At 47.5% G+C, this 21,893-nt stretch overlaps 10 protein-coding genes across 10 annotated transcripts, besides 1 other annotated feature; 4 read left to right on the plus strand and 6 right to left on the minus strand.

The window, feature by feature from the left end:
* Positions 1-400: 400 nt before the first annotated feature.
* On the minus strand, positions 401-3,394 carry TSTA_096660 (uncharacterized protein; the record flags this gene model as incomplete). Its single annotated transcript, XM_002479335.1, has 5 exons — positions 401-478; positions 529-726; positions 779-2,046; positions 2,107-3,064; positions 3,119-3,394. The coding sequence occupies 5 exons, from the start codon at positions 3,392-3,394 to the stop codon at positions 401-403; spliced, it is 2,778 nt and encodes a 925-aa protein (XP_002479380.1).
* Positions 3,395-4,118: 724 nt separating this feature from the next.
* Positions 4,119-5,336, minus strand: TSTA_096670 (uncharacterized protein; the record flags this gene model as incomplete). The annotated part of the gene is made up of 3 exons (XM_002479336.1): positions 4,119-4,439; positions 4,493-5,209; positions 5,271-5,336. 3 exons carry the CDS (start codon positions 5,334-5,336, stop codon positions 4,119-4,121), a joined length of 1,104 nt encoding a protein of 367 aa, XP_002479381.1.
* Positions 5,337-6,189: 853 nt separating this feature from the next.
* TSTA_096680 (cytochrome c oxidase polypeptide vib) lies at positions 6,190-6,847 on the minus strand (the record flags this gene model as incomplete). Its single annotated transcript, XM_002479337.1, has 5 exons — positions 6,190-6,224; positions 6,278-6,341; positions 6,401-6,482; positions 6,535-6,565; positions 6,778-6,847. The coding sequence occupies 5 exons, from the start codon at positions 6,845-6,847 to the stop codon at positions 6,190-6,192; spliced, it is 282 nt and encodes a 93-aa protein (XP_002479382.1).
* Positions 6,848-7,186: 339 nt separating this feature from the next.
* Positions 7,187-7,704, plus strand: TSTA_096690 (uncharacterized protein; the record flags this gene model as incomplete). Its single annotated transcript, XM_002479338.1, has 5 exons — positions 7,187-7,243; positions 7,298-7,313; positions 7,385-7,447; positions 7,530-7,542; positions 7,602-7,704. 5 exons carry the CDS (start codon positions 7,187-7,189, stop codon positions 7,702-7,704), a joined length of 252 nt encoding a protein of 83 aa, XP_002479383.1.
* Positions 7,705-7,966: 262 nt separating this feature from the next.
* TSTA_096700 (peptidyl prolyl cis-trans isomerase Cyclophilin, putative) lies at positions 7,967-8,490 on the minus strand (the record flags this gene model as incomplete). Its single annotated transcript, XM_002479339.1, has 2 exons — positions 7,967-8,107; positions 8,170-8,490. 2 exons carry the CDS (start codon positions 8,488-8,490, stop codon positions 7,967-7,969), a joined length of 462 nt encoding a protein of 153 aa, XP_002479384.1.
* A 464-nt stretch (positions 8,491-8,954) lies between these two features.
* Positions 8,955-13,096, plus strand: TSTA_096710 (protein transport protein (SEC31), putative; the record flags this gene model as incomplete). Its single annotated transcript, XM_002479340.1, has 8 exons — positions 8,955-9,160; positions 9,228-9,344; positions 9,394-9,499; positions 9,556-9,789; positions 9,842-9,928; positions 9,982-12,628; positions 12,687-12,985; positions 13,052-13,096. 8 exons carry the CDS (start codon positions 8,955-8,957, stop codon positions 13,094-13,096), a joined length of 3,741 nt encoding a protein of 1,246 aa, XP_002479385.1.
* Positions 13,097-13,408: 312 nt separating this feature from the next.
* TSTA_096720 (peroxisomal membrane anchor protein, putative) lies at positions 13,409-14,614 on the minus strand (the record flags this gene model as incomplete). The annotated part of the gene is made up of 2 exons (XM_002479341.1): positions 13,409-14,376; positions 14,398-14,614. The coding sequence occupies 2 exons, from the start codon at positions 14,612-14,614 to the stop codon at positions 13,409-13,411; spliced, it is 1,185 nt and encodes a 394-aa protein (XP_002479386.1).
* A 1,379-nt stretch (positions 14,615-15,993) lies between these two features.
* On the plus strand, positions 15,994-17,309 carry TSTA_096730 (PAPA-1-like conserved region protein; the record flags this gene model as incomplete). Its single annotated transcript, XM_002479342.1, has 3 exons — positions 15,994-16,828; positions 16,884-16,990; positions 17,046-17,309. 3 exons carry the CDS (start codon positions 15,994-15,996, stop codon positions 17,307-17,309), a joined length of 1,206 nt encoding a protein of 401 aa, XP_002479387.1.
* Positions 16,675-16,730: a sequence feature (GA-rich).
* A 320-nt stretch (positions 17,310-17,629) lies between the features above and the next one.
* On the minus strand, positions 17,630-18,710 carry TSTA_096740 (amidohydrolase family protein; the record flags this gene model as incomplete). Its single annotated transcript, XM_002479343.1, has 2 exons — positions 17,630-18,347; positions 18,409-18,710. 2 exons carry the CDS (start codon positions 18,708-18,710, stop codon positions 17,630-17,632), a joined length of 1,020 nt encoding a protein of 339 aa, XP_002479388.1.
* A 303-nt stretch (positions 18,711-19,013) lies between these two features.
* TSTA_096750 (C6 transcription factor, putative) lies at positions 19,014-21,891 on the plus strand (the record flags this gene model as incomplete). Its single annotated transcript, XM_002479344.1, has 7 exons — positions 19,014-19,045; positions 19,230-19,402; positions 19,521-19,913; positions 19,976-20,175; positions 20,230-20,627; positions 20,691-21,290; positions 21,345-21,891. The coding sequence occupies 7 exons, from the start codon at positions 19,014-19,016 to the stop codon at positions 21,889-21,891; spliced, it is 2,343 nt and encodes a 780-aa protein (XP_002479389.1).
* Positions 21,892-21,893: the final 2 nt, after the last annotated feature.

A 21,893-nucleotide genomic window follows, 5' to 3' on the forward strand; every position in this document is an offset into this window, starting at 1 on the left:
TCTTGAAAGCACAGGCCCTTGTGGTCGGTTTTGTTTATGTTGGACAGCTACACATATAGATCTGGATGGGTTGTCATCTTTCTTGAAATACTTGTTTGATCGGCGCTCGGGATATTTAGAATTGGGCTCAAAGTCGCAAGACTTCTCGTCAGACCCTCTTTATTTGTTCATTTTATGTAAATATCCATGCACTTACTATAAGGAGCTCATTGCTCACTGCTGATAAGAACTGTTCAAGTACACCGCGCAGACCCAAATAGTCATAAGAGGGAAGACCGTATATTGGTATCAGGAGAAGATCATACAAAGCGCAAGCAAAGTGAGATGGGATGCCGATCATTATGTCGCTCAGATAATCCGAAGTGTAGAACGCTCAGTGTCATATCAAAGGTAGATAACTCTAGCCTGCAAAATCTTCCAAATTCAAAGGGATTTTCTTCCATTTCCCATTCTTCTTCACAAACTCGGATGAACCAAACTACCATCATCAGTAGCCGCGTCTGAGAGATACAATGATAGTAAACTTACAGCTTTTCTTGTCTTTCGTACGATATCACTATACTCCTTCCCATTCCAGTCTTCGGATTGAATTGTGAAATCCGTTTCATCAGGGACTTGTTTGATTTCTATCAGGAAAGAAACACGATCATGTATGCGCTTTCCATTGACGCCGACGATGAAATTGTTGTAGGGCAACGATGCTTGTTGACCAGGAGAACCAGCAACCTATTATCACAAATTAGTATGCTAACAGTGCTTCGACAAATCCGGTACATACCGCGCATGTAAAGATTAATTCACTTGGAAAGTGCTGTGTGATGTATTTAATATCTGTATACGGTCTCTGAAAGACCATCCCCAGTATACAAGTAACTCGGTCTGTTGACACATCGGTGGCTAGCTTCAATGGAAAGTCGACAACCATTTCCTTGCCGTCACGTACAATAAGCAATTCGGCAGTCTCTTTATCGGTATCTTCCAAAGCGTCAAAGTCCAGATATTGCGTGATTCTCTTGCTATTAATACTGAGTAAGACATCACCATGTCGTATATACTCTGCAACTTCTCGAGTCGCTCTTCGAACGCTGAAGAATCGATGCTGTGCCCCATTTGCGCGGATTCCGCATTCGATATGTTCATCCGATACTCCCATCACACGGGCATTCTTTGGTAGAATGACATCCACGCGGAAATTAAATCTTCCACGAGCCCTTGACTGACCTCCGGCTAGAATTTCAGATATAACAGACGCAATGCCTGTAGTTGGAAGTAAATAGCGCCCTCCATTCTTCATGACAAGCCAGAAACCTGCGACCTGGTGCAAGTTATTCAACACAACCCCTGATAGACAGAAATGCGCCCACTCACTGTCGAGCTGAACGACGTCTATTGCTTCCGCGTGCTGTATTGGCGAGACGAAATCTGCAATGGATGAGCCCGTGATGATGGCATTTGTTGTATGGAATACATCTTGGCCGTCCATCCCGACAAATGTCACTGTCTCCAGTTCTTGAGGGGTCTCGGTGGCAAGTTGGACTGCATCGAGCGATTGAGTACTAGTATTGGCAGAGTTGTATCGAATAAGAACCCAGTTCTGTCGGTCATCCATGTGCACAAGTTCGCCCAAGATCTCGCGGCCGTCGATATCGATATAGAGATCACATAGATCGTGTGGACATGTAGTTTTGGCTGCGAAAATCAAGCCATTGCTCAGAATGAAGCCAAAACTTTCCAACCTGGTTTCTGCAATTTCATCAAGGTTAAGATACGGTGCAATCCATGTTACTTGCACGAATCGTCTTTTGACCTGATAGAGCCATGGCATTTTGACCGTATTGGTATCCATTACTGTGGTTGTTGACTGGACAGGCTCATTGTTCGCAGTTGACTCTGAGGTTTCTATGCTGGAATACTCCCATTGCTCGGTGTCGGGATTATAGTTCGTTAACGTCATTTGGCTCCAGTGGCGGTCTATAGTGATATGTGTTGTTTGTGGCCGAGTATTCGTAGTTGCGTGCGTATATCGTACAAATACTCTTTCACGATCTGGTGATTTTAGTCATATCCTATATCAACAGCCTTAACGAATGGTATGAGTTGACGTACCTTTGAGCTTGCACAGCACTCTCTCCCCCTCAATAACATTTGGCGTTGAATGATTGTTGATAGAAGAGATTATATAACTAGAGGTCTCATCTCCGAGAGAAAAGTTTATGCTTGAAGAGGCCAAAAACATGCCTCTAAGTGGTACCTTCCAGCAAACAGCAGTCCTATAGGGAACATTATGGAATGCAGCCCCTGAATCATTCAAGATCCGTGTTGGTACAATAGTCAACAGATCGTGTACAGTAAGCTCAAAAGTGAGCTCTTGTCCAAATCGGACAACGCTGATTTGAATCTTCTGCCCGACATTGGCATCCAATAGCTCTTCGAGCTGTGTGAATAGCACCATAGGCCTGCCGTTGACTGAGAGAAGTATATCGTTGACCTGCAAGAAGTCATAGGCTTCAGTCTCTGGAATGACGATTGCAGCAACCAATAATCCATTTCTGTCAGTGTTGATTTCAGCCTGTTTCTCCCGCGAGAGTCCTAGCTGTCGACACTCGTAGAAAGGTACGCGTTTCCAGACTGTATGGATTGTTCCTCTGGAGACAAGTCGTTTGCCCACAATGTCATTTAGAACGCGAACAGGATGTTGTAATGGGAAAAACCAATCCAGATGAGAGTTGTTGTGACCGCTCACACAAATTCCTATAGCCTCACCACTGAGTGTTAGCAATGGACCTCCGGAACATCCCCCTTTTCCGGCGGCAGAAGCTTGGATGAGTTCAACATTGCTGTCAAAAGTTCTTGGTGAAGGAGTATCGAGTCGTGAGATGGTGCCTCTCAATATGTTAATCTTTTCACCACTATCGTTACCAATCAAATAGACATGAGAACCAACGATGGCTTTCTCTGGACTGATTGTCAGACATTCCAAATCCAACTGTTCGAGATCTTCCGGGGGACATTGCAGAATTGCATAGTCATGTTCCGGGTCTCTATATTTGACTTTGAAATCACACTGTTTCAGTCAGCACAAAACAAGTCAAATAATCGGGAGAGCGGAACTGTATACCCGCTCATCGTTATGAGAGATGATGTATCCCTCACATGGCCCATTTACAGCATGAGCAGCTGTAAAGAAGAGGCCAAACTGTTTATTAACCAGAAAGGCGCTGGCTTGATATGTTCCTGCCAAACTCTCTTGATATGCTCGTGTCTGTCGCACGGCAACCTGCACCATGCTCTTGAGGATATCTCTTTTCAAAGAGTTGTCGATCTGTATACTGGCATCACTAGACTCGGCTGGTGTCACCAAAGGAGATGATGAACGAGATGTCGGTGATGACATCTTGTTGCTCCTTCAGTATTATTCCCGAATCTGCTTGAGTATGTGGGATACAGTACCATGCACTGATTCTTTTAGATTTGGGGCTTGTTCGAGCCCGAGATAACGACCAAAGATGCCTGTTGCTCAATGTGTGACTACAATACCTATATATAGAACAGTAGACGAGCAGAGAGTAGTGGAAGGGACGGATCAAATGAGGCTGTCGACATTCGTAAAAGCCAGCGTATTAAATATCAGAAACGGCAAATATATTCGATCAACAAGGCAGATTTGACTCAGATCAATCAGCACTAGCTCAATCTGCAATTTTCTTCTCTAGAATGAGGCTGCAACTAGTGCCACCCACCGCACAGGCAGCCGAGCTGAAAAGAGAAAGCTGTAGCTTCAGCTGCAGCTAGTGGATGTGGCGCGGGGGGCACATGTACATTGAGTAGGTGTTTGACGGTTGCTGTTCAATTAATATACCGAGTATTTTCGGATAATGAGAATGATAGATATATACACGAGAAGGATAGGGAAGGATGAGAAGAAGCCACTGGGGTGAAATGCAGAATAAAATCGAAAGATGAGATGGAAGAAAACGATGGATGCCTGAGGCGAGGCTAAGCTGCCTACCGTACCATAGGGAAGGTGCATCTGCAGAAACAAAAACCATTTTGATTTGATATTTCGTCCAAGGAAAACATATCTGAGAACTGTATGGATGCAGCCGAGAAAGAAATAGTCAGGAGAGATGAAAAACCCAATGGGCGACAAGTGACCATGCCAACATCAACCACAAGGCGATATAACCTGGCGATCCCCGCGCGCCTACAGCGCCGTTGGACGAATTCTCATGCGCCGCCAGCGGGATTCGAGACTGATACAGCTTGACCGAGTTGATCAGAAAGTAGGAATTGGAGAATACCCGAGGATTGGCGGCAACATAGGCTTCACAGGAGGAGTATTTTGTGCTGTCAGCGCAACTTTGTGGTGCAGAGGAGCTCGCTGACTCATTCCAGTTTGAGCCGCTGGCATTTTCGCCGCAGAAGTCGATATTGAAGATCTGTTATCATGTCAGCAGTTGAATTGAAACGGATCCTAGCGAGAGAGACTGACGATTGTTTGATTCTTCCACTGCTCCGAAACACGACATCCAAGGTGAGATTTGAAATGCAAGAGTGGTTTGCCCCAGTTCTTAGGTGTCAGTTCTTGTCCTTTGATAATGTCATCCGGGATCGCTGTGCGAGGGAACATCCAAACTGCGAGGTCATCTTTATCGAGCCACAACGCCCAAACCCCTCCGCCTTGCGCATTGAACGGATCTCCATAGGTATTCGACGGACCGGATACGCCGCACCCATCAATATAGTTTGTCGCAAGTGAGCAGTCTGTTCTCACATTTGTTCCAGTCTCACTCTGCGGGTCGGCAGTCAAATTGCATCGAGCACTCGTGTGCAAACTGATATCGTCCCCAACCTGATCATTAACACCTTCAATGATATCAACCTCGCCGTATGGATCTTCACCATAGTCATATATCCAATATGCAGGCCATGTCCCACAGATACTGTTGGGTATGTGCGCAAAATCAGCGATGAGCAAACCCTGATCGAAGGTCTGCCGACTTTCAAGGCGGACACTTTTCCGGCCGGCTTTAGCGATGCTAGCTGAATCGTCACTGTCTGTAACTATGCTGCCGTTTGGATAGTTTAGAATTGTCACATTATCGACTCCAAGGTAGATTTGATTGGTATTGACCATCTGTGCGAGACCAGATGCCTGAGCTGTATTGGCGTCCACGTATTGGACATAGCCATGGGTTGGATCGGAAGCCTATGTGATTGGTAAGTTATAAGAATGAGCAGAAAAATAATCAAGTGATTGCCAGGCTTACGGTGAAAAAGGTAAATTGGTTGAAGAAGTTGGTGTGATCGTATAGAGATACCAGCTGGTAGGCCATTTTGACAACTGAGATATTTCCAAGGAGACAAAGAATGATTATTAGCGAGTTGAATCTGGAATATCTTCAAGCAAAAAACAATCGAAATATCATTTCGTCGAAGTGTTCTTGAGATGGGAGAGCTGAGAAGTTGCATATCTGATAATTGCGCAACACGATCTTAAATAAGCCTCATCAGATGTAGATAATATTCAAGCAAACGGACACCCTAATGTAGACGTCATATGGATGTAGCATGAGCCATCAATTAGTTATATCTTGTCCAACCCCTTTTGAGATTATTTTGGTGGTTACGCTCTAGGCTGCAGTTAGGAAGCAACACCTTAAATCAAGAACCATATTTACTTGACTAGACAAATGTGTCACATGGAAAGCTAGATATCAAGCAGTTGAAAACAATGCAAGTCTTATATAAGGTTACGCACATATTCAGTCAAGTCTAGAGTTGTACAGGTTGACCATGTACCTAGGTAGATATCGCCAATCTCTAGCAAGGCTTTCCAAGGCTAGAACGCTGATATCCGGGTCATATTGACAAGCCCCATGACTGTCATTGTACTTGGTGGAACAAGAATGCCTGTTAACTAAATCCTGACTGGTATAGAGAAGACGGGTAGGAGAATGGGATCTTCAGTTTACATAGTTCATATGCACCAGTCCAATTGATAAGAAAATCAAATTCAATCAAATGACACTTCTCTGCCTAGACTTGAATACACTGCGCTTTATATACAACTTCCCTGGTTTCTTTGGCTGACCCAGACACGGGACATGTATACCCCGAGCCCATCTAATTGAGTAGAGTACAGAAGGATCATAATTGGCTGTCTTGAATGCGAGACAAATTCGTCATCTATTGATCAAGACGGGCAGGGAAGTTGCCGGCCTCTGCCGAAGAATTAGCATTAAACCTACTGAGAATAAGCAGGAGTGTCACTAACCACGCTGATCGTCCCATCGGTCGGTCCAGGACTTGGGGCAGAGAGATCGGTAAGCAAGATAGAACTGAGAGCCGAGTATCAGCTATTGATCTCTTTCGGTAAAGATGATACATGTGAATATACCTGTTTGCACGGGCGGAAGTCTTCACCCTTGGCGAGGATACACTTGTGGTAGTCGACGTAGTTCTGCCAGCAGTGCTTTGTCCTACAAAATATTAGTATCGGGGTTATTGTAGAGAAAAGGTAGAGGGCCGTACTGGTTCTGGTAGGGAAAGCGGGCGTCATAGCCTGTCAATGAGAGATCGATGGTTAGTGTACGCCGGTAAGCTCTTATATCGGAACATGGAGGGAGAATTGATAGCCGGAATTCTCGTCGATCAAGCAAAACGCTTCAAAACAGCATCTAGACATACCAGCTGGTAGGAATTAGCAATTGTTGGTTATTTCCTCAGCTTCCAGCGTGTAGGTCAACGTCACGCAATGGCCCGGAACGAACTCACCAGTCACGAACTTGAAGGGCTTGGTCTCGACAGGCTCATCGGGGTCGGCCTCAGGGATGGTGCTGCTCATTTTGAGAGGAGACTTTTCGACAGGATCAACTTGATTAAGGAATTGGAAGCTGTTGCGGTCGCAATGGCAGTGTCAACAGTGTAGAAGAGTGGTGTGACAGAAGGAAGAGAGTGACGGTTGGAGGTTCGGGTGGAGTGTCTTGGCAGGCTGAGCTTGCCGGGAATGCCTTAGGCGAAAAAACCAGCCACGCGTGGCGCATGCAATTACCCGTTGTCCCGAAAACCGACGACCATGCCACCCAACCAACTTCACGTCACTACTCTTGCCTCAACCTCCTTCATTCAACTCTCCACTCCCCAGTGACTGCTAGAACTGCTGAACTCTGGATTTGTGTCCATCATGTTCCCTACTCGTGCTCTCGCGATGCGTCCTACACGGCCCGTCATGGCTGCCCCTGTATGTTCCCTTCTTTTCCGGTACTGGTGATGTTTTACTGACTGGGTTGTGTAGAAAGAGGACATGAGCGGTATGGATTGCCAACCCATTGGACGACAACAGATACATGCAACGAACGGCTAGATGACTAACTGCTTCTAGCTCACACCATCTCTCAGCGACTCCGTTTGATCAAGAAGATCCCTCCCGAGTTGATTCCTCTCGGTAAGCTTGACCTCATCGCTGCATCGATACATTGGTATATTGATTCAATTGGATTATGGCTAACGACTATATTGTATTTTAGGTATCGTCTTGGGGTAAGTCCCGACAGTATTTACATAACCACTTGCAACAAGTCCACTAACGGATCTTACAGGGTTGCTGTCGGCGCCGCCATCTACTCCTCCACCCACAAGCTCTTCGCTGACAAGACCCTCCGTCTCTCCCGCAACAAACCCGAAGATCGTAGCCACCACTAAGCCTTGGGCTACTGAAATATGGCGGGAGTAGCAGGATTTGTCGGTTGGAGTCTGCCCGTTTGCAGAGGTGGACGGTCCTTGCAGAATTCGATAGCTTCACACAGATTGTCTGTCGGTTTTTGTATATAAGCAAGGTTCTTCGGTTGTTGGTGGCAATTTGCAGAATGGTCAAGAAGAAAACAGCCCTATGTAGCAATATCGATTGTATCGCCGTGCTTTCTTTTTGATAATTGGATTCGTCATGTTTCAACTGCGTATCGTATTACTCCGGTCTGGGTCCTGCTACATCGAGTCCTTCTAGACCTTGCATTGGGTCTTCGGGGCGGCTATTTGCTGCTAATCGAGCTTCTTCTGCAGCCTGACGGTCCTCTTCACTCACGGCGTATTTTGCGAGATAACCCTCCTAGAACGAAGTCAGTATCAACAGTATTTCAAGATGCAATTGCTTAAAACGTTGCTACGTACTTGCTCCCAAATAGCCGTCTTGCTTCCTAGACCTTCGTTTGCATCCCGTTGAGGTTTGGCCGCAGCAACTTTGATAATCCGTCCGTATAACTCACTTTGATCCATATTGTCGATAGCTTCCTTTGCGTCCTGCGGAATCTCGAACTCCACATACCCAAATCCTCGGTGATTATCAGTTGACGATGGGAGGTCGGGCTTTGGCAACGACACATCAACAATTTCTCCAAACGGTAAGAAAGCTTCTGTAAGAGTCTGAATTGTCACGGCCTGGTCGAGGCCGCCGACGTAGACGGTGCTTTTCAATCGAGTAGTTTCGCTCATTATGTGAGGTAAGGGTATATATTCGTGCAACTGATGTGTCGTAATAAGTCCGTAGCAAAATGGGAAGATTTCAGCGATTGCCCTGCACAATGAAGCATTGAACCCTTCCTCGATCAATTGACGATGCCCGCAATGCAAACAGATCACGTGTATGTGATGCCTGACTTTTGAGGCGCCGAGGGACATCTGGGAGCTTAGGTTGCCCCCAGGTGGTCCGAGCAGCCGCCAGAAGGCCACTTGGATACATCCCAGCAGCCATTATTGTGTGCAACCCCATTACATACTTCTGCGACTACACTGAGCGTTCGTCTATAGCTTCAGTGTGCATTAATTGAACACTCGCCAATTCTATACCATCATCTGTCTTGTTTACTCCTCCTGTCTGGATGCACCTCTAATGACCCATTGTTTACTTTGGGCCCCTCACGATTAGTCTCACTATACACAATCTCTCCGCCATTGCCATGGTGCGCCTCAGGGAGATTCCCCGAACGGCCACGTTCGCCTGGTCTCCCGGTGCTCAGACGCCATTGTTAGCTACTGGAACTCGAGCGGGTGCTGTTGATTTTGATTTCTCAAATGAAACCAACTTGGAGTTGTGGGATCTCGGACTCGACAAGGAGAATGCCGGGGAATTACAGCCTTTGGTCAAGGTTCCAACGGACTCGGGGTACGTTAGGATTGTCATTATTTGGGAGATAGTGGCAGCTCGCTAATCATTTCCCTGCATCTTATAGCTTCCACGATCTCGCCTGGAGCGACCACTACGATAACAAGCGGGGAATTGTTGCGGGAGCTCTTGATGACGGATCGCTCAAACTCTGGGATGCCGACAAACTTCTGAATGGGACAAGGTGTGCAACCTTCAATGGAGCTGCTAGGACTAGTGCTAACGGCTAGAAGCGATGCATTGGTAGCGTCACCACAGAAGCACTCCGGTGCCGTCAAGTCTTTACAGTTCAACCCAAGACATTCCAATCTCCTCGCTACTGGTGGCGTAAAAGGAGAGGTATATTCATCATCCAACTTTATATGCCACTACATAATGTACTAATTGCTTCATAGCTTTTCATCACAGACTTGAATAACGTCGAGAACCCATTCCGTCTCGGAAACACCGCCGCTCGTGCCGACGATATCGAATGCTTGGATTGGAATAAAAAGGTTGCGCATATTTTGGTGACAGGTACCAATGCTGGCTTCGTCACCGTCTGGGATGTGAAGACAAAGAAAGAGAGTCTTACCCTGAACAATTACGGCCGGAAGCCTGTCAGTGCTGTGGCCTGGGACCCTGAAAAGGTTTGAAATCTACCCAGTCGACAGCTGCGATTCAGTTGACTAACAAGCGCAGCCAACGAAATTGGTGACATCCATTCCGCTCGAATCTGATCCGGTCATCCTCGTTTGGGATCTGCGAAACTCTCATGCGCCTGAGCGGGTAAGTCTCTCCCGGCTGACGACATATTCAGACTCGTAACTCATTCTTCATAGGTCCTTCGAGGACATGAATCTGGTGTCCTATCTCTCTCGTGGTGCGCTCAAGATCCCGAACTCCTTTTGTCATCGGGCAAGGATAACCGAACGATTTGCTGGAACCCTCAAACGGGCGAGAATTACGGAGAGCTGCCAATCGTCACAAACTGGACCTTCCAAACACGATGGAACCCGCACAACCCTAACTTCTTCGCTACCGCTTCCTTCGATGGCAAGATCACCGTCCAAACACTTCAAAACACGAGCAAGGAGGCTGCTAAGGCCGCAGCTACCCAGAACCAAGCGTTGGACGGAGAAGATTTCTTTGCGCGTGCACAAACCCAACCTCAAGCTACCACGTTTTCCCTGCCAAAAACGCCCAAATGGCTCGAAAGGCCTGTTTCAGCATCTTTTGGTTTCGGCGGCAGAGTCATCTCTGTAGGCCTGACCGAAAGTGGCAGCCGTACCTCAAAGGTCAGAATCACACCGTTCCAGGTCGACTCCACTGTTGGTAGCGCCGCAGAGAGCTTTGAATCAGCTCTGAAAGAAGGAAATCTTAAAAGCATTGTCCAGTCACGCATTGACAGTGCTTCGACCGAAGAGGAGAAAGCCGACTGGAAAGTCATTGAGAACTTGCTTTCTGAAAATCCACGCAAGAATCTTGCAGCTTACCTTGGGTTTTCTGATGATGTCAACGATGTTGCTGAGGAGGTTAGCAAGTTGGATATCAAGGAGGAGACGAATGGCGAACTTTCGCCAGCGTCAGCAGATGCCAAGAAAAAGCATAAACGTATTCAATCCATTTTCGACACGTCTGGAGAATCAGATAATTTCTTGACCGACCTGGCCGCTTCTAAAGGTGCACGAACCAACAATCCATTCAGCATCTACACTGGAAGCGAGTCCGAAGCGGACAAGGCAATTACAAAGGCTCTTTTCTTGGGACAATTTGAGCGGGCTCTTGATATTGCACTCCAAGAGGATCGTTTGTCTGATGCATTCATGATTGCTGTTTGTGGTGGAGATAAATGCGTTGAAAAGGTGCAGGAAGTCTATTTCTCGAAACAGACTGGGGGTCCGAATTACGTTCGTCTGTTAGCCTCAATCGTGGGCAAGAACCTGTGGGATGTCGTCCACAATGCGGATCTTTCCAACTGGAAAGAGATTATGGCTACACTGTGCACTTTCGCGGACGAGAAGGAGTTCCCTGACCTCTGTGAAGCCCTTGGTGATCGACTAGAGGAGTCAGCTCAAGCCAACTCTGAAAAGAGCATTCGCAAGGATGCTTCCTTCTGTTATTTGGCTGGATCTAAGTTGGAGAAAGTGGTTACTATCTGGCTCGAAGAATTCAAGGAAGGTGAAAAGGAAGGTATTGATCAGGGCCAGGAGGGATCTAGTTTTTCAGTTCACGTCCGTGCCTTGCAAGCATTCATCGAGAAAGTCACGATTTTCCGTCAGGTGACAAATTACCAAGATGCCGATCGCCAGAAGGACGCCGATTGGAAGTTGAGCGTTCTTTACGACAAGTACATTGAGTACGCCGATGTTGCTGCTTCCCATGGCCGTCTTGATGTGGCAGAGCGATATCTTGGCTTGGTACCAGATAAATATGACGAAGCTGAGGCTGCCAGGAACCGAATCAGACTGGCGACAAGGAAAGCCCCAGCCGTTGCAGCCAAGGCCGCAGCTCAGATCCCGCAGGCACGAACGAGCTCGCTCCCACAGCCCAATATCTACCAACCGCCTCAGCCTACCTTCAGCCCAGCACCACCTGTCAGCAACCCGTACGCTCCTACAAATACCCCACCACCTGCTGCACCTGCTCAACAGGCTAATCCTTATGCTTCATTTGGGACTGGCCCCTATCAGCCAACTGGTGGCTACCAGCCCGTTCAAGCTACGAAACCACCTGTTGCACCCCCACCACAGCAATATGGACCTGGACACGGAGGAGTACCACCACTTCCCAGGGGATACAACCAATCTCCCTCTGTGCCTCAAGTCTCAACCTACACGACCCGAACTGATCTTCCCGCATGGAACGATTTGCCCGAAGGATTTGGTGCGCCAAAACAAACCTCGCGACGCGGCACACCAGCTGCGGTTGCGTCTCCTTTCCCTGGTCAACAGCCCTCGGTTGTATCTCCAGGCTCTCCGCCAATTGGTCCACCTGTAGGCGGACAAAGGGCGCCTCCTCCACCACCAAAGGGCAGTGCTCCACCGCGCATAACCTCACCTCCAGTTGGCCCTCCTAGACCGTCCTCGGTGTCTTCGAACCCACCAGCGCCCTTCAATGCATATGCTCCTCCAGCGACAGCTCAGTCACCGCCTACAGTACCTGGATTAGCCATGCCTCCACCCATTCCGCGAGGTCCATCTCCTTATAATGCACCTCCTTCTGGTCCGCCTCCCACCAATCGATATGCTCCTAGTCCTGCTGCCCAAGCCCCACAACAATCGAGACCTCCCCCCAGTGGTCCGTATGCACCTCCACAGCAAGCCGCTGCTCCGAGCCCGTATGCACCTGTTGCAGGAGCTGCTCCTCCGCAGGCTGGACCACCACCAACAGGACCTCCTGGTGGACCCCCGCCAGCTGCAGGATCGCGACCAGGAACTGCGCAATCTCAGACACAGAAGAAGGCAGCACCGCCTCCGCCAAAATACCGTAAGTACAACCTAGATCAAGTAACTCGAGATTATACGATACTAACCAAATTTGCTAGCCCCCGGTGACAGATCCCACATTCCACCCAACGCCGCACCCATATACGAGATCCTCTCCAACGACATGCAGCGCGTAAAATCACGAGCCCCAGCATCCTTCAAAGCCCAAGTCGACGACGCCGAGCGAAGACTCAACATTCTCTTCGACCATCTTAACAACGAGGACCTCCTCAAACCCAACACCATCGCTGATATGGTCGAATTGGCCAAAGCAATTCAGGCTCGGGATTACGATACGGCTAAGAATATTCATCTTGATATTTTGACGAATCGGACTGATGAGTGTGGTAATTGGATGGTGAGCATCCGTCTTTAGTACTATTACTATTACGTCCATTTTATAACTAACATGATCTTGAAACAGGTCGGTGTAAAACGCCTGATTAGCATGAGTCGAGCAACTCCTTAGATATTTGACTTTCCGTTCATGAATAAGAATTTCTGAGTAGTAGATGAGATGAGATGAGATATGTTCTGTCTTTCTTGCCTTGGGGTGGATGTGGTTCAAGCACTATGACTTTTTATTATACATCTGTCAGATAAAAAACCTCTCTTTCTGTTTGCTGTACTGTTTAATTATTGTTATTTATCAAGCCATGATGCTTTCTTTTAATGCTTCGTGCCTGTAATATCTTCGAGTTCATGATCAATGTACTAACTATTATACACCCAGCAACAAACTTATACCACTCATATTCAGACGGACTCTTAACAGATCCAATTATCTAGCAATCCCAGCCGGTCTCCCAGATGGAAAATTCCTCGCACTCAACAAAGCCCCCTTGACACCTCTGATCTCTGCCCTAAAAGCTGCAATCGCATCTTCTTCCTTGGATTTATTCGTCGTATCCCCCATGGGATAGTTATAGCTAGTATTATACAGGTTATTACTGTTGATATATGTATTGTACGACGAGTATTTCAACCCGTCCAGATATGATTGTAGATCGGCGACCCGGTTGCGCATTGTATCGTCTATTTCCCCTGAGGTGGTGTGGTCGGAGACAAACTCCTGGAGATGAGAGGTTATTTTGGCGAGGGTTTGTTTGTGTGAGTCTATCGCTTTGTGTGGATTGGCTTCGGCGTCGGTCGACGGGGTAGTGGTGATGCTATCATTCAGTAGATCCGGGGTTGTCTGTGTCGCGATATCACGATGGAAGACTTCTGTTGGATCTGATGTTATTGACTCCGTTTCATCGTCTTCGTCTGCGTCAAATTTCTCGGACGAAAGTGATCGTACGGGAATTTTTGACACGTTCTTCTCAAGTTTCTCGTTCAATGTCGACAGATTCGTCAGGGCGGTCTCGGCAAGTTCGTGTCGCGCATCACCTAGCGATCTGAGCATAGGTTTCACTAGGAATTCACTGGCACCGTAGAACGTTGCGCCCAACCCAGCAGCACCGTAGAGTGTGTCTAGCACACTGCGAAGAGACAGGAGAGGAGGTTTGCTCTGCGCTGACGCATTAACGAGGAACTCGGGATAGGTTATAATTGGCGGGATGTCTCGTGGCGAAGGCATCGAGTTCGATGGAGGCTTACTTGCTACAGCTGTCGCAGAAGCTGTATCGCTTTCGACCCTTGCCTGGTTATTGGTCGTAGTCGTCTCTGTCTCTGGCGTCGTCGGCGCACCCTCATTGCGGCTTACCCCAAGCAACGAGTTGATCTCGTCGTTTGTAAGACCCTTTGACTCTAGAAATGTTATTTTGCGACTGGTCGTAGCATCACGGATCTCTGGATCGGCGAGAAATGTCTTTGCCTGTTCTAGCAAGGCTGATCTATCCGAGGGTGTTGTAACTTGTTCCTCTTCGGTTGAGCTGGTCTCGACTGGCTTATCGGCGGAGTCGTTGGTCTGATCGGCTGGGGACGAGGTTGATGTAGCTTTGCGCTGCCATTCCGGAATGGCGGACTTAGAGGAGTTGTCAGACATATTGCAGTTTATCTGAATCAATGACTGTTGCTGTCAGGACAAGTCCAGTGAGAGTTGTGAAGGTAGTTGTAGGTGAGGATACGATAGTTACCAGATTGCTTGCCTCGGCTTAAATTATGGCCAATCGGCAGTAAAATAAATTACCAAAAACGAGACGTTACATACAATACTCATATGTAGACTGCGATTGAGGCACTAAGGCCCGTCAACTACAACTGAGCATTTGAGATGATGCCAGTATCGGAGAAATTATTGTCATTCCAGATTACAGAGTCTCGTCTAGTCGACCCATTTATTGCGTTAAGGCAGAGAAGAAATCCAGCATCGTTCCAGACTTCACCGCCTTCCGGAAGGGCCTCCGCCGCGAAAGATCAACCATCCAGCCTGGAATGAAGACATACAGAAGCAGAATTGTCTGTTCCGGCCTTGTACGACCATCTTCATTGCCCGGTTCAATCTAGACAGCCGATTCCCATACCGAGAGCGACAAGAGTTCGCTGATTCATTGACATAACATACGTTGGTTGTTACCGCCAGAAAAGCTACTGCGCCCCTTCCGAGTAAGTACAGCGCCATCTGAGTATGTCTGCTATGGATTGTCATCTGTACCCATTTCTTTTTGGCATCATGTTTTAAAAATCTCTTCTTCAACTTTCCTTCTCCCCATTGTTGCAAGTACGGGCCCCGGCATCGACGCCCGGGTCATTGGGAGCAGCCTATTACCTCGCCTCTTTCTTCATCCATCCCCTTTGTGCACAAAGAAGAAAGCAAGCAAGTGAACAAACCACCAAAAAATGGCGGAGTGCTTGTCGTCTTAATATCCCAACTATGATTGCCTGATTGAGAGAGCTGTACTGTAACCTTGCATACCATTGAGTGGTATTCATTCTCCTCACCCGACCGGGCATCATCCTTGAATAATTTTCAGGGAAGCGAAAAGAAGAGCGAAAAAGGAAGTTCCTGCAGAACTAGCTCTCTCTTATCTGACTGTCAATTTATTCCGAATGGGCAGGGTGCCGCTAGCTCGTCGAATCTCAACGGTGTCAGCTTCTCAACCACACAAAATAAAGAGGTGCACGGGATTTCCCCTCCAACTGGGAATCTCCAACTCCCACTAATCCTATCTACTCGCTTCTCTGGCTCGACTTTTGCGCCTCTGAGATTGTTTGGCATTGTGGTTACAGAGGTCACAGATCGCCGTCCATCCCCGCACAAAACACCTTTGTCCCCTGTCTTCTGGTTTATTCTGGTTTATTCTGTCGCATCCAGCGAGCTGCTCCCTCTGCTTGATATTCGTTTTCAAGACATTACAACTACCCTTTCTGCATCGCTTCATAATTACTGCATCCTCCATTTAACCCCCTTAAAAACCACCATCCATGCCGTCAACTCGCTCACTGCGTTCTCATGCTGCTTCAGGCTCATCGCCTGACGGACAAGATGCTAACATCTCGACAAGGTCTGGTCGCCTCACACGAGGAGCCGCAGCCGCAACCATTAACCCCGCTACTTCGGTGACTGTGTCACGCTCGACAGGCGCGTCGCCCGGCGCCAAGTCTATTCATCTTACCGTCAAGATGTCTTCAAGCAAACTCCGGCAGGTGACCAACCATAGAAGCAGTCGAGCGACTGCTTCCACTTCTAGTCGCCACAACATCTTTACTGAGGATCCAGTGGTCCACGGTAAGCGTAGCAGTAGGAACAATAGGAACCTCAAAGAAATCAGTGAGGATGAAGAAGACGATGATTTGGTCGAGGAAGATGACGAAGATGTTGAAGAAGAAGCCGGGGATTCGGAAGACGCCGCTGGCGAGGAAGATGAACTGGATGCCGATGGGGACCTAGACATGGATGACGAAACACCTCAGCCAGCAGTATCAAGGCGAAATCAACGCCAGCAGCCGGCTACTAAATCCAAGCCAGTCAAGCCAGTCGAAGAGAAGGAAATGGAACTTGCAGACGACGATGATGAAAATGAGGAGTTGTCTGAACTTGAGAGCGACGCCGAAGGCGAGCCTGACGATACCATGCTTCAAGATGAGGAGATGGGCGAAGCCGGTGAGGAAGAGGAAGAAGTCGATGAGGAAGATGAAGTAATTGAAGAGGAAGAAGACGATGGCCTAGGCTCAGATGACGACAGCGCATTAGACCTCACCAAACTGACCAAACGTCAGCGAGGTTCATTGGGCACGGATTTCTTGCAATTACCCATGGGTAGGGAACCACAACGTACTAGATGTCTATGGTCGCTAACTTGTGCTCCGTGTAGAACCGCAAGTCAAGAAACATCTCACCGCAGAAGAGCATGCTATGCGACGAGCTGAAATGGCTCGACGAAGAAAGAATTTAAGCGAGAAGCGAAATGAAGAAGAGAAGGTATGGGCCGATCTATGAGTTTGCAATCTCTCGGAATTCGAATTGACACTGACAGATGGATACCATTAACCGACTACTCAAAAAACAAGCACCGAAACGCCGTGGCCGGGTGCCGGTGGGTGAACTAGGTGGTGAAGCTACCCCAGACGTCGCTGTTGAGCCTGAGAAACCAGACGTGACTGTTGTACGCTGGATCAGTACCAGTGAAGGATGCAGAGTAGCGGTTCCTACAGAAATGCTTGGAACACCAGCTTCTCATCCATTTGGAGGGTTGGCCGTGGGTGCGGCTTCGGGAAACAAGCTTATTGAAGAGGTTTAATCTTTCCGAGTGAAAAGGCTGTTTTATCTGCTCGACTACTGGGTTCTCCGATGGGTAATTTGGGGCGTTGGATATGTGGTACATAGGTAGTTATTTAGGATAACCTAGAATATGGGTATGTTTGTTGACATAGGAGCAGAACACCTTGGGCGATCCTGTATTCTGATTATCTACGTAGCAAAGCAATATTCATATACCGCAAGCAGATTGCAGGAATAATCGAGACTGTCATTAGATTTCGACTCCGGTACTGAAAGGTGCTACGTCTCTGAGACCGCAATCCGGTTATGGTTTCAAGGGACGACCGGTGTGCTGCATATCTATGCATCTGCATCTTTGTAATCATCAATCTTGAACAACCTGCGAGCGTTCTCTTTTCCAATCTTCCTATAGTCTGCCTGATTCAACTCCACATCCCTATCATACCAAACACACCCATCCTTGAAACTCTCAAAGGGATAATCAATCGAGAATAAGATACGATCCGCACCAACCTCGTTGATACAATACTGCAATGTCGGAGTCGAGAAGTGGCCACTGGTAGTAATCCAGATATTGCGTTCAAAGTATTCTCTGATGGTCTTTTTGCAAGTCTCTTTTAAACCTAGTGGTTTCTTGACGTCCTCGAACCAGTGGTTAATTCTCCATAGGTCAAAGGGGAGATGTTCACCGAGATGTCCAACGATGACCTGTAGATTTGGATGACGATCAAAGACACCATTAGTAACCATCCCCAGGAGATGGAGACTAACTCCCTGCGCGAAACTCAATGGTGGACCAATAAGCCACTTTCTCTTGGCCCAGAGCTTGTCATGAATCGTCCCCGTAGGATTACGAGGGTGGAGGTAGAATGGGACATCGAGTTCAGTGACTGTTGACCAGAATACGTCCCATTCTGGACCGTCATAGAAGATCATATCATCACCATCTGGGCCCGAACGTTGCGTATCATTGACCAGTGCACCTTTGAAGCCATACTGAGTGACAGTACGTCGGAGTTCATCGGCTGCTTGTCGTGGATCGTGCATTGATAGTGTACTATGAAAGTTAGCTTGGCAGAACCAGCACAACCGCAGTAAAATGGATAGACATAGCATACGCAAAGGCACCGAATCGATCAGGATGTTGCTTGAGGAAAGGACCAATATAATCATTGATCTCAACAGCCAATGCATGAGCCTCTTTTGCATCCCAGATGTCCTGTACACCGGGAGCTGTGTACGACAGGATGGTGTATCCTACACCGTACTCATCCATATACTTGATCCGCTGATCAGTGATGTCGGTGATTTCGAAAGCATGCTTTTCGGCGTCAACAGCGAACAACGAAGCCCACCACCTTGTACGCTCCTGGAAACGGGGAAGAGCAAATGCTTCTTCTAGGGCAATCTTTCCCAACATGCTGTATTTATGGTATATTCCTTCCTTACCCAGGAAAGTGAAATGTAGAGAAGAACAATGGAACTATGAGAGTTGTATACCCATATTAGACGTGGAAGGAGAAACGTACCCCGCATGCAGCTTTATATAGCAGTGTTATGAGATTCTCCTACCCGTCAGATCCGTTCTAGATTCAATAATGCCCTCTATCATGGAAAGTACCCCGGAGTCTTGGAATTCCGGGGGTCCCCCTAATATGGACCGCGAGGGGAATTATATCCAAAGGTTACGGTCCGGGAATGTGCAGAATCCGATTTATCCAGCATGGTCCTGACATTCGCAGATCATTTCAGCGGGTAAGACTTCAATCGCTGACTTCGTTTCTAGAATCAATGTGAATCAGCGTTCATTAAGTGATTTCAGTTAACCCTAATTAGGGTTACCATCAAAGAGTCCCACATGAAAATAACCCTACAGATCAACCCTATAGATGAAATCTCACTCTATCCCGTCTCCGCTCCTGCGAAGAATTTGAATTAGATCGTTGAGTGATGGAAATTTATCTATCCTGACCTCACAACAAGATCAGTGCTTGATAGAAAGGGGTGAGAAAGCAGAAGAGAAAGTCAGTGAGTGGAAACGGACCGGTACTATTGCCGGATCACGGGCCCGGCTGATATCCTTTATCTTCAGGGAGCTTATCTCTCACCAGTGTAACCACCCTCCTCGTCAAAACATATCCGATCTATCTTCACGATCCGTGAATATTTGTTACATGCCATAAGCCGAATAGTTCTGTACAGAAATGTGATATTCCGGGCGGAGTCTTAGCAATGCCCCGACCTAAGGTCCGGCCAGAAGACCGCCAGCGATCCTCAAAGGCGTGCTTGCCATGCCAGGTGTCCAAGATACGCTGCGACTCACAGACTCCGTGTACATCTTGCCTACGCCGCGATCGAACTTCTGCTTGCATCTATGTTGAATCACATAGAAGGCGACGACCGAGGACTCATCGAACTCATGAGCTGCGGTTCGCACCTTTCAATCACCGTGCAGCTGGGTCGCCTGGTTCACCACGTCTCAGAACTTCCAACGAATTCGCAACCAGGAACCCAGAGGGGAATGACGATGCTGAAGCTACACAGTCAGTATCGGAGGCTCCTTCAGTGCAGTCGCCAGAGTGTACTGAAAGTAGATTGCTGCTGAGCTCGAAAGGGGAAAAGGGTAGAATTCCCCACAAGGCACGCGAGTTTGAGGAATCTCTAATAAGCTAACTTGATGAGCAGTGTATGTTGGAGAAACATCATCGCTGTCATTCCTGCAATTTTTACGCGGTATAATGAAACAATATATGGGCCCTTCTGCTTTCACAGAAAATGGCCCCCTGAATATCATGCTTGAGGCAGATACAAACGTAAATCGTAATATCGCTTTTGAGGAGAGTCTGGCCACGAAGCAAGAATTGATACAAACTTACTTTCAAGTGGTGAGTTTAACCTAACTGCGTTACTGCAGGAACATATCTGAATTATTCTCACAGTGTAGCGGCTTCTTCGACCTTTTTGATAAAGACGATATCATGAGACTTCTTCAAATCGAGACATCATCATCCGGAAGAAGAATTAATAAGGAAGAAACGGCAGTGCTATACCTCATAATAGCCATTGGAGGTCAATGCCGTGGATCAAACACATCAGATTTTCCATACGCTACAAAATATTCCTCAATGGGTCAGCAATATGCATTTGAAGGCATGCTGAGGGATCCCAGTATCAACATGCTTCGCGCTTTTCTTCTCATGGCGTTTTATATGCTTGGGGCATGTCATCGCAATGCGGCGTATATGTATCTCGGGGTTGCTTCCAAGGCAGCTGCGGCCTTAGGATTACACATTGGAATGCAAGCCCGAGGATTATCAAGGGACGAATCCAAACTGCGGTGAGTCTTTTGAATTGCGGTGTTGAGCATTTTACAGAGGGTAGCTGATGCCAATCTTCATAGCTGGCGTACGTACAAGTCACTTCGAGTGTTTGATCTTGTAGTGAGCTTCTTGCTTGGTCGGACGACGAGTTCAGTGCCCTCAAATTATAATGACTTGTCATGGAAAGAGCACTCAGATTCTCATAGCGTCGCCGTTTCGGCTGCATATAATGGATCTGTCCTGCTAGAAGAGATCGTCCAACGTCTAAAGAAAGTTAATAACAGCTTCGACGTCCCGACAGCAGAGGGATTTCTTCAGCGCTTACGACAGTGGATTCAAGGCCTACCTCGTGACTTTCGACAAATTCCATTTGACGACGAACAAGAAATAACGTCAGAGGTGCGAGAAACAGCTATTGGCAATATTCACGTTAGCTGCATATACTATTTTGCCATCATTCTGACCACTCGTTCGTTTCTGATATCTCACCTGATGTCTCGACTGAAAGAGTCGTCTATCATCACTCCGGATGCTATATCTCCGTTGACAGGTCGAGCTGCAGAGCAGAAGACCAGTCCTCAACTCGCCCACGTATGTATCAGCGCGGCCACCTATATGGCAACAATGTGTGAGAAAGCCATGGTCTCAGATCTTCTCTTGAGAAATATGTGCATTATGAAGTGAGACGAGATGATTCCATCTATGTATGTTCATTGACTAACTCTGGTCTACAGAGCTTGGGCTTTTGCAGCCGGGTTAATTCTTGGTTTCTCACTTTTTGCATACGATGATGTTGAATCCCGTACCGAGACCGAGTCGGCATTCCAAAGTGCCAGACATGTTCTTCGATATCTTGCAAACCTCAGTCCTCAAGCAATGCAGTACCACGAGATACTGACATCTTTTGCTGAAGCCATTGTTAAACATCGCCAGCAGACTTCATCCGCGAGACAGAGGATTGCAGATAGATATATTGACTGTGTCCTTGATATTGGGATGACTACGTCCATGAGCTCTATACATCATCGTCGGGGGCGATCCACTGATAGAGGTGAGTATCCTGATACATGTGAACAACTACCGCAGGCAAGCGCCCAAATGCGGTCCCCAATACCAGAAGCTGGTTTAGTATTTAATGGTAACATAGAAAGAGTGGAGGAGTCTGATTCCGATATTCCAGCTGGTGTCGACCTTGATGGTTTCAGTGTATTGCCTTTCGATGATGCTGGGAGTTTCTCAATTGACTACGAACCGTTCGGGTTGCTACTCGATGGCATTTGAGG

The sequence above is a fragment of the Talaromyces stipitatus genome, genomic scaffold (genome assembly GCF_000003125.1).
Source record: "Talaromyces stipitatus ATCC 10500 scf_1105507295527 genomic scaffold, whole genome shotgun sequence".
In the NCBI taxonomy this organism is placed as follows: domain Eukaryota; kingdom Fungi; phylum Ascomycota; class Eurotiomycetes; order Eurotiales; family Trichocomaceae; genus Talaromyces; species Talaromyces stipitatus.